Source organism: Macrobrachium nipponense, chromosome 37 (genome assembly GCF_015104395.2).
Source record: "Macrobrachium nipponense isolate FS-2020 chromosome 37, ASM1510439v2, whole genome shotgun sequence".
Lineage (NCBI taxonomy): Eukaryota > Metazoa > Arthropoda > Malacostraca > Decapoda > Palaemonidae > Macrobrachium > Macrobrachium nipponense.
The window spans coordinates 21,069,959-21,081,947 of record NC_061097.1 but is presented as its reverse complement, the minus strand read 5'-3'; the positions used below and the strand labels follow the sequence as shown (position 1 = coordinate 21,081,947).

Here is an 11,989-nt window from a genome sequence, read left to right as displayed (position 1 = left end):
GTCTCGCACACCTATTGCAACGAGTATAGGAAATAGGACCAACTAACATGAATATACAAATAAAGCTGCTTGGGTCAATACTATTGGCCTTTATGCCATATTGCCATCATCTATTATATATATATATATATATATATATATATATATATATATATCTATATATATATATATATATATATATATATATATATAGTATATATATATATATATATATATATATATATATATATATATATATATAGTATTGTAATATGCTTACTATAATCGTACAACATAAAAATGTTCAAGGATAGAGCCTTTATATTGAGCCTACAGCGATGTGCAGTGACGATCCATGCATATCGGCACCGGCAATACATATTGATCGAAGATTTCGATATATAAATAAATCGTTATCAATATAAAGTAACATTTTTATCAGTACCGGTGAATTGATCACACACACTCGAATATAACAGATATGATAATGAAGGTATTCGTGAATCTTTCAAAACACTTTTGAAGATGCCACCGGCAAAACGGAAATTTAGGGATGCCTGGCTTCAAGATGATGCGTTTAAAGGATTGGTTATATAAGCAACGGACAACCCAGAAAGATGTTTTTGCAAAGCATGCGGAACAAATTTGAAAGCTGATGTTACTTGTAAAAACAGTGATTCTCATAAGACCAAGATAGCAAGAGCACAGAAACTCCGTCAACTAGTGCAGGAAATATAGACGATTAAGTAACAAGAGCTGAAATAAAGTTAGCAACGTTCTTTGCCAAACATAATATAGCAATAAGTGTGCCGATCACCTTATAGATTTGCTAAAGGATATCCTCTCAAGCCCTCAAGGGCTACCAAGAATCAAGCTTAACCCCCTAAAGACGAGGAGCCACTTTTCTGGCTTTCCAACTCCCGACGCTGAGCCACTTTAGTGGCCCGATTTGAACCGCGCGCCAATACTTTTAGAGACAGATTTCTTACACCAGTACCGTGCTCTATGATGCCCATATCAATACTTGAGTGTCATTGGCTAAATGTTATTACATCACAATGACATCATTAGAATCCCGTTACTTAATTGGTTAAAAGGTTTATGACGTGGAAAAAAGCAAAAATTGCCCGGCAAAACTTCAGTCTCGGCGTTGGTTTTGAGTGTTTCGTGACCGCTTTCGATAACTACTATCTCTTATCGTTATTTTTGTAATTATTACAGGTTAATATGGGATAAAAGACATGATAGAATGATAAACAAGTTTTAGTGATAACAGGAATTACCAGTAATGGAATAATTCGTATATCATATAAGTGAATTTGTAGCAAAAGCTAATAATTTTTCGAATGTACATTGAGATATCATGGTTGGCGTCTTGGTTTCGAGTGATAATCTTTATCATAATTCTTATTTTTCGTAATTATTACATGCTGATATTGAATAAAAACGTACACTCTACTTGGGAATACCAAAAATGTGATGTTGGGCTTTGTGCTGCATGCTTTGCTTCATATCATAAGAACTAAGAGTAAGTACCGACTTATGGATGAACATATATTTTTCCTTTCTTTTGTTTAGTATACTGTATCACATGTAGATATATAAATGAACATGTGCATGCACTCACATTCATATATATATATATATATATATATATATATATATATATATATATATTATACACATATATAAATAATGTAAATTATATATAAATATATATATATATATATATATATTATATATATATATATATATATATATATATATATATACTTGTTTGTGCTGTGTTACTGAACAAGGCATATTTCACATACGTTCAGAGTGTTTTGAGTTTAGTGCCAGTGTGTTGAGTAGTTATGAATTATACTCTAAAATGTTCTGAAAATGTTGTATATCCATCTGCTTTTGCTTTCCTCCCGAATGACAAGTAAATTTGGAATATTATAGCATTGAGTTTACGTAAATTGATCAAGCAGTAATTTATGATTAGGATACAAAATTTGTCTTCACTAACGCTGAGAATATTGACCAAATTTTGGATATTAAAGGAAAATCTAGAAAAAATATAGAGAAGGGAATAATACAATTTAAAAGGTGTGTCCATTTCATATAGAAAGGTTCTGCCTTGAACTTGCAATTTATTTGAAGTGAAAATAGTAAGTAATAAAGAAGATATTAACAATAACTACAATTAATTAATTGTGCAGAACCCGTGCGGATCAGCATATCAATTTTAGCTACGTACGTACCACCCGCCATTCAATTACCCGCGTCTTGCGGGGGTTAAGAAATCAAAGCAACTTATTTGATTCATGAAAATCGGAAACGTTGGTTCAACAGGAGTTGGTAAACACCCTGAAAGACTTCTAAATTTTCAATCATCATTGATGAGACCACAGATGTAAGCATGTCAAAAACTTGTGCTGTTCTCGTCAAATACTTTGATAAAGAAAAAGAATGTATTCAGACAAGACTATTAAACATATTAGAAATATATGGACCAAAAATACTTCAAATGTTGGATCTACAGGACGAAATCTCTTCACTCTAATAGAGAAACTATTAACTGATTATGAGATCCATTTTGATAACTTGATAGGATTTGCCTCTGATGGTGCTAGTAACATTATGGGGGGGGAATTCAATTCACTAACTAGCCGCCTGGAAACAGTTCCACCGGAAATCACCATCTTAAAGTGCATATTTCATTCCATTCACATATGCGCATCTAATGCAGCTAAAACACTACCTCGGACAGTTATTTCTCCCACAACGCCAAGAGAAAAAGTGAATTTGCCTCATTTCAAGAATTTTGTGAAGTAGAACCACACCAATTGTTGTATATATCCAAAACAAGAAGGCTCTCTTTCCACATGGCAGTCTCTAGAATCTTGGAGCAATGGGAGCCATTGAGACTTTATTTTGCACAGAAGCATTTAGAGGATAGGTTGCCTGCATCTGCAAAATATATGATGGATTAAGACCCTTCAGTTTGTATCTATTACAATTTTCTTGACTTCATTCTACCAAAATTCGATAACTTCAACAAACATTTCCAGACCAAAGAACCAACAATTCATCTCCTGTACAATGCTTGTAAGATTGAGTATTTGGATGTCTTAAAATTTTACTGTAAGCCTCAAACTGTATATGTGTCAGACATATCTTCAATTAAGCCAGATAATGAGGACAACTTTTTATCCTTGCAAAATATGTACCTCGGAAGCAAAATTCATTCAGTGTTGCAAGCCCCTGAAGTAAGAGAAAATAACACCATGATTCCAGATGTTAGAGGGAGATGTAGGCAATTTAAGATAACCTCTTGTATGGAAATGAAGAAGAGATGTCCTCTGAATTCTGAATTACTTCAGCTTTGTGGCAAGCTCTCTGTTACAAACTACATAAGCCCAAACATATTAGTGAATTTTATTCTAACAGATTTGGTGCAGAAAGTTCCTCGCATATTTGACTCTAAATAATTACAATGTTTAGATAATGAATGGAGGCACATCCCAAATGTAGTAATCCCAGATGAGCTAAACAAAAAATAAAAATCTTGAAACATTTTTTGTCTGGCTGTCAAAACTTCGAGATAATCAAGACGAACTAGTCTTTAAGATCTTGCCGCAGTTTGCGCTTGACATACTGGCATTACTAACATCAAATGCTGATGGGGAAAGGATATTTTCAAAGGTAAACTTAATCAAAACCAGAATAAGAAGTAAGTTGCTTACAAAAACGGAGACAGCACTATTACGAGTGTCAGAATGTGTAAAGAATGCAGGAGGGTGCGTGATAAGGGAAATACAAGGGATCAATAACCAAAGCTTGGACGATACGGCAGAGAAGGATGTATTATAAAAGTAAATAATATTTAGATATTAAGGTACATATTTATAAATTCAGTGTTTGTGACACTTGGAAACAACTATTTTGAACAATTTGTAGAACTTTTAGGACTAATATATATCTATAATGTTGTTGATATTATAATGTTTACGAAATTGTATTCTTAAATTATTAGTAATAGATTACTTACATTTCGGAATCATTATTGTAATTTATGTAATTACTATCCTAATAGTAATTTCTAATATATTATTTCTAGTTATTTTTACACTTTGTAAATGAATATAGTGTAGCCGTATTAATTGTATGAATAGAATATATGATTATGTTCAGTGTTCTTAGTATCTCAAATATGTTTATTGTGTTTTGTTTTATATCCTGTATTTTGCCGTTTGTAAAATAATTGCCAATAATAAAACTACTCCCATGTGTGGTGCATCAACAAATTTCTTTATCTATGCAAAATAATGTTGTGTGAATTATGGACATATAAATGATTATGATAATCGGAAACTATCTTGAATTATAAAATTAATGTCAAATATGTCCGTAATTTCCGTGACAGCATCAGCAAAAAGGATTGGGGGATATTGAGGGATGGATACTAGTTTTCCATCGAAAGATTTTACCTTTCGTTTTCTATACCATGCGAACATCATTGTGCGAACCGAACGGCAACACTGTTGTTGGTGAGAAATCGTGTTTCGATTGTTGTGATAAAAGTGCTCCAGCGTCTGTGGGTACAAGTGGTGTGCGGATTTATCACAGGAAAAATGGGAAAGTTTTTTTTTGTTGACACAAGCGACTCCGTAAACATCGAGATGGCGTCAATCTTCGAAACATTTTTAGTTGTAAGTAAAAATTTCTAAAGCGTTTTGGTGAGATTTCCACTGCCGTGGGCGCCATTTTCAGTACCCTCTGTTTAAATCTTAAAATTTGGCCTTAATTTCTAACTTTGGAAATACTTACTTCGAAAGGAGAGTAGAGGTCTTTAGCTCCGTTTCTCACCAACAACAAGTCGCGACTGATGCCCATCTCGGGTGTCAGGACGCGTTATAATGTACTTTTTCGGAGGGTGGCTTGCATTGATTGTAGGTGGCCTGCTTGGCCTGCTGTGATGTTCTACCCTAATTTCTAACTTTGGAGAAAATACTTACTTCGAAAGGAGAGTAGAGGTCTTTAGCTCCGTTTCTCACCAACAACAAGTCGCGACTGATGCCCATCTCCGGTGTCAGGACGCGTTATAATGTACTTTTTCGGAGGGTGGCAAGCGTTGATTGTAGGTGGCCTGTTTGGCCTGCCGTGGTGTTTTACCCTATTTACCCTACTTCGAAAGGAGAGTAGAGGTCTTTAGCTCCGTCTCTCACCAACAAGAAGTGGCAACTGATGCCCATCTCTGGTGTCAGGACCGTTATAAGTACTTTTTCAGAGGGTGTCCAGCCGTGACCATCGGTGAATTGAGCCAGTCCATGCGGTTTTTTACCCTATCTCATTTTGTTGACTAAACTTCAGCCTTTTGAATGGCATGCTTAAATATTGAATTGTATTGTTGCTTCACCAATTAAATAGTACAGAGTGAAAAATGTGACAGTTTGGCCGATCAATGTGCGCACAGCGATGTTTTACCCTAGTGCATGAGGCTGGCTATTTCCAAAGGAATTAAATTGTCATTTCCTAGTATGAGGTCATTTTACCTGGCTGTTTGTGCTGACTTTTCCATAAACTTTTGTGATTCGCACGTCTACTTTTACCATTGCTCCATGAAGGAAGTTGCAGGTCTAGGGCTGGTCTACTAGGTTAGGTAGTAGGTAGCTAGCTATCTTTCACCTTTAGCATTGCTAAGCACGGAAAATTCGTTGTGTAATTGGGGCTACTTACAAATTTCTTCAGAGCTTCTTCGTCCAAATTCTCTACAAGTTTCATACTTTTCACATGAAAATCGACAACCTTTTCGGAAATTAGTTAAGAAGACCGACTGGCAGGCAGCAGACGTACATGAAGTAGGTATTTCACGTGGTTGACGTAATAGTAGTAGTAGTAAAGGGGTATTTCTTGAAACGGCTCCCTCGTTCGTGTGTGTCTGGTGCGTGTTCGTTATATTTTCCCTCTGGTAACATATGCTTCTTATTAAGCATATGATACTAAAGGTATAGCCCCATATTTACATTTCCCTCTTCACAATCTAGTTTCTTCCTCATTTATTCATTTCATATCATTAGTCACTAATAATCAGCATTATCTTTTAAATATTGTGAAAAAGAAGTTTCTTCTCTTATGCTTTCCTAAAATTTCCTATGGATATGCAGCCTTGACTTTTATTAATTCTCTTTTTCTGCCGACATTTTAGCGTAAAAGAGGGACAAATTTGTCCGTTGTGCATTCTTCTTACAAGAGAATGTTTCTCTTCGGGAAAGTATTCCTGTTAAACGCGGCAACGTACCATTGTTGTATATCTTGCCTTTTGGCGATATATTTACTTTCATCCATTGCATTTTCATTCAGATGTCACGACCAATAGATCAACCAGCAACAAAAGGGTGGTGTGTTCAGTTATAGCTCTTCGTCAGATGCACCAACTCGTTTTCCTGCTGCTTGCTCGGTGAGTGAGATGTGCTGAGGAGAGCACCAGAAGAAGACTAGAATTGGTAGTCCTTGTTTTGTTGTGATTGTCGACCACACCACCTGTTAAAAGGCATGACTGTTACCCGAGACCAAGATTCATATGGCCGTGTGATGTGATGTGCATTTATCTTTCATTTTTGGTGTGGTTTTGTGTCGAGAAATACCGGATTAATAGACGTTCTTCTCATTCTGTGCTGTTAAATACTGATTTGGATCACCTCCTTTTTCCCAGTGAGTGAGATTATTCTCCATTACTTTAATTTTATAGGTTTTTTACTCTCATTCCTATATTAGTTAACTGATGTGTGTAGGTAACTTTTATTGCTGAATGTATCTACGTATGATTAATCATAAGATTCGGTGTCTCGTACTAATTTGACAGCAATGTGGCGAAAAAGATGGACTTATAGTAGACTGTATTATATGCTTAACGTTGTTACTTGGTCAAAAACCGCTAAAAGCCTTACGTAACAACTCCACAAAACTCCCTTTGCGGTTTCTAAATTACGGGGAGATATCTCTCAACCCAATTCATTATTAACGAGGATAACACACCAATATCATTAATGAATAGTAGCACAATTAAGTACTTTCACTTACTGAGCAGTCCTTGTAGACATGAACTCAGATTATAAATCGCTACACGAGATACGACGAGAGGTACGTGCCTGCCCCCCCCCCCTCTCTCTCTCCTCCTCTATCTCTTCTCTCTCTCTCTCGCTCTCTCTCTCTCTCCTCTTCTCTCTTCTCTCTCTCTAAATGTTGCGAGTGCTCACGGGTTGATTTTCAGACCTTAGAGGACCGCTGTGTTATCTCGTTTCTAAAAGTTATTTGCATAACCTTAAAGTATGAACACAATAAAGGTTTATCAGATCAATTTATATTCACCATCCACAAAACTGAAACATAGGAAAAATGAAATAAAATCGAGGGATATTGAAACGCATTTGATAAACATAAAGTTATAATTAATTTAATAACTAAAAGTTAAATATATCAAAGAGAAATAACATATAAGTGACAAATGAAATTAATCACTCAAGGGGAATTGTAAATCAATGGCACTCAAATGAAACAAATTACGACAAAATTCAAAGAATCAGGGCAATCGCCCTTTCTAAATCTACACACACATCACTACACAACACTCGATAACAAGTCACCTCAAAAGTTGAGCCAAGAAGCTGTCCAGTGTCCGTTCCGTCATGCATTCGGGTTTTGTTGGGGAAAAGAGACAAGTTATACAATTACCACGAATGTAGAACTGACGTACAAGGTTTTCTTGAACATGAAAAACTCTACAATAATTATCAACTTCGTTGTCAAAAATAAATTCCAAATATAATAGTGTGCAACTTCAACATATTTATTAAATGTAGTGAATTAATTGGTGGTGTGTGTCAATACAATTTTGGGCGATATCATGCCCATACAGTGTACTACGCACATACGCATACACACTCCTAGAGGGGCACGCAAAGGAGCGTTCAGAGGGGCGAACTGCTACCCTTCCTTTCCCCTCCCGATCTTTTGACCTCTCCTAATGGCTTCTCTGGCGAGAGGCACAAACAAGACCCAATGACACCAACTCTTACCATACGTAATATGCGCAATACATTCACCAAGAACAATTTCATATATATAAAGACAAATGAATCATCATAACTAAAACAGTAATTATACTTCGTTACTAAAACGTCTACCGACGTTATGTCAAAAGACTTCGTCTTTGTGTAAAACTATCCTTTCGGTGCTAACCGCACCACAGATACTACGTACTAGAACATAGCAAAATCAGATAAAATAATGTTAAGAGTGTCATTCTCGAGTAGATGTGGTTCTTTCACCCTTATTATGTCATGCAATGTAGACGTACATATCTTTGCAAAATATATGGGCATGTGAATGCATTAGGTTTTCACATGAATACAAATACAGCAACATAGTTCCTGTCTGTCGATTACCTGACAGACGGCAATACGCAGTGAAAATCAATCAATAATTTCTTATGAGACGGACACTAATAAAAGACAAATAGCATGGAAACAAGTGAATACACAAAAACATTAGATAATAAAATCGTTGTGAGAGGAATTCCTCACAAGCAATTTGAATCTTTAAAACTGGGTATGGGATGGCAATCGTGTTCTTAAGAAACTTCCAATACACTGAAGAATCCTTGAGAGAGAGAGAGAGAGACCCGAGCAACCAATACGTTGTGAACGATTTGATGAATTTGGTACTGACCTGATATACTGTTCATAATACTGAAAGTTTCTTTATTGCTTTTATACGAATATGCCTACAAACACGCACACCAACTCCGCCCCTCCCCACCTTTTTTATAGGTTTCATTCCGATATGAATTTATTGTATCTTGAAAGTACGATACCTGTTCTGTTAGGGCCTATGCTACTAAAGACTTATGATAAATACAAATTATTGCCCGTTGCAATTGTAGTGTGTTCATGCTTATTGGATCTTATGGACCTTTTAAATATCAATAATGGTGTGAAAAAACGAAGACGTAATGATTATCCATGTTTGGAATGAACGCTTAATCTTATTGGACACTTCAGCTAGGTTGTAAACATATCTTTTCATTACCAGTAACAAATGCAAGCAGAATGACAATCTCTACAAAGCATGATTTCAGATTGTTTGAGGGAATTGATGGTTTTTGGTCCTATTATAATATTTCTAATTCTGCTTACCTTTTGCGCTGAATTATACTTGATTCACCGAGATTTAATAGAAGGCTAATTAAAAAGTTGAAGGAAGGGGGGAATCGCCCTTAATTCAGCCACTTCCAAAACCTTGAAATGTTACTAAGTATCTAATTAAACGCTGAACAAATATCGTATGTATACATTTTAATTTAACAATACTGATATGTACAATACGTAAAAGACTCAGTAAGTTGCATACCTTGGAAAACTTAAGCACATAAACCGTCAAAATTGATGTCCACGTTCATTTTTAAAATAATATTCCTGAAAGGGGACGAAAACATCGTATTACAAATATGCAAGGTATGAATAAAATGTATAATGCTCAGCATCATAATACTAAACAAATGTAAGTGTGATGGTCATAGGAAGGCATTTAATATGGGATAACATTATCCCCACAGATGTTGTCGGATTGATAGCCTCCTAAGAGCTAGCTGAGATTTATTTGACACGCTCTCTGCAAAAGCTTTGATTGTTTGGTATGGCAGAGGTGGCCTCTCTGACTACAGAAATCTTTGGCATAAGTGCAGCTTCTGGTGGACATGGCCAGGGAGGCTTTTAATTACTGCCTCTTAATTAGTTTGTATTTCATGTAGCGCTAGAAGGATGGTTATCACACTGTTTCATTAGGAATGTATCTCGTATTACAAATCAGCAACTGACAATTTTTTTTTTTTTTTTTTTTGTGGGAAGGTCCCTTAAAACAAACACCAATTAGTACTAATTAAGGCTTTTATTTGACATCGAAGCTACATCACTAATCACATGAAAAATGTTAAGCAAGCTCCAAATATCTAAAATGACTAATTAGTGGTTTTAATTGATATGAGCTACAACGCTTCAACCACCTGGAGAATGTTAAATATAGATCATACATCATACATCCATAATATCCAACTTAAGAGAAAATTTTTCTGGTGGGAAGATCATTCAAGACAAGGTTATTATCATAGCTGTATGATTTTCCAGACGTGAGTCTAACTAAAACTTGATTGTATACAGTTACTGGTAATTCTACAGAATAGTTCCGCACGGACTGCAAGGAACGTAACCGCGGATACGACATCCACTAGGGATTGGGGCGACCAATGTATTTCGCCGTGTTTAGTACTGGCCCCGGGGGTTAATTACAGTCGTCCGAATATATATTACTTAAAATTCTTTTCAGGAGGTAAAACTGCATAGAAAACCGCAACTGCCATAGTCTAGGCCGCCGCGGAATAGTACTGTAGATCTACCCAATTATTGTAACGAAAAACATTCCTGAAGTATATAATCCAACAAATCTGGCGGGCAACTTTTGTTGCTAAAATGTGGGCAGACGCACGCGAGAAGTCCATAGGTCAGAATCCAATGGCAGAAGAAGGATGGCAACTGACTGGGGATACTTATGAACCTGTGTGGTTCGAAGGGGATCAATTTCCCGAATATCTTGTGCCAAATAAAGGTAAAGATATGGATGATGACCTGGCTGATTTTGACCCCAGCTCCTCAGATGAAGAGACCTTGTCATCCTCAGATGAAGATGAATCATTTTATGGAGACATCATGAATTTCTTTTAACAACATAAACATTCAGCCATTAGCTACTTTAACCCTATGATCCCATTCGATGATAAAAATGCAAACAGCATAACTTTATTGGGACACTGTATTGGGTACGTATTGTGCTGGTGCACAGCAGTAACAATTCCTCATGACTATACTCTGTTTTTTTTTCATCTGTCCTTCCGCCTGTGGTGGTCGCGCATGGTAACACTGTCCCGGGCTTTAAATAGTTACGCTATGTGTAAGTTTTAGGTAAATAAAAGGATATCTTGGTGTACATTTGCAACTGGAAAGTGTTTTAATAATTTACTGTATGCGAATTACACTGTTATTATTCGAAATAGGATATTATTATAATTGTTGAATGTAAGCTGAATGTAACTATCTAAAGCCCGGGACGCAGTGTTACCGTATGCAAACACCACAGGCGGGTGGACAGATGGAAAAAAAAAACTGAGTATAGTACATAACATTAGAGCAGTTAAGTCTTGTGAAACCTTTACATCACAATATTTTTAAGAACACATTTTGTAAATAACATAGTATACAATAAATTTTTCGGTACACTTAAGTCTGGAAAATCATCCAGCGATGACCTTGACTGGAAAATCATCCAGCGATGACCTTGACCTTGTCGACCTTTTCCACCAGTTAAGTTTGTCATAATTTGAATATTACGGATGTATAATCTATGCTTAACATTTTCCAGGTGGGTGCGGAATCGTAGCCCATATGCCAATTAAAACCACTAATTAGTAATAACCACCCAGCGGTGTCCCTGAGCTTGTCCCAAGTTAAGTCATTTTAGATATTTAGATCTTGCGTAACATTTTCCAGGTGACTACACTGATGTAGCTTAGATGTCAAATATAAGCATCAATTAGTATGTACTAATTAGTGTTTGTCGTAAGTGACCTTCCCACTTAAAAAATTGTCGTAAGTTGCTGATTTGTAATACGTGATACATTCCTTGTAGCGCTACATGAAATATAAACTAATTAGAGCCAGTAATTAAAAGCCTCCCTGGCCACGCCCACCAGAAGCTGCACTTATGACAAAGATTTCTGTAGTCAGGTTGAGTATACCTCTACCATACCAAACAGTCAAAGGTTTTGTAGGGCGCATGTCAAATGAATCTCAGCTATAGTGCGTTTACTTTTCTAAGATCGCTAGGGTGTGGCCTGTACAGAAGTGACTACGTTGCCAATTTTCACGTTATGGTAATCATATTAGCTTCATGGAGTCTATTGAAATAGCTT

General features: G+C 36.1%; 1 protein-coding gene across 2 annotated transcripts in view; it reads right to left on the bottom strand.

The window, feature by feature from the left end:
• Positions 1-5,862, bottom strand: part of LOC135209066 (uncharacterized) — a 47,089-nt gene extending 41,227 nt beyond the window's left edge. For both annotated transcript variants that reach the window (XM_064241642.1, XM_064241644.1), the window contains exon 1: positions 5,707-5,862. In XM_064241642.1, coding sequence (XP_064097712.1) covers positions 5,707-5,751 — 45 coding nt within the window. In that variant the 5' untranslated portion in view covers positions 5,752-5,862. The remainder of the gene's footprint in view (positions 1-5,706) is intronic.
• Positions 5,863-11,989: the final 6,127 nt, after the last annotated feature.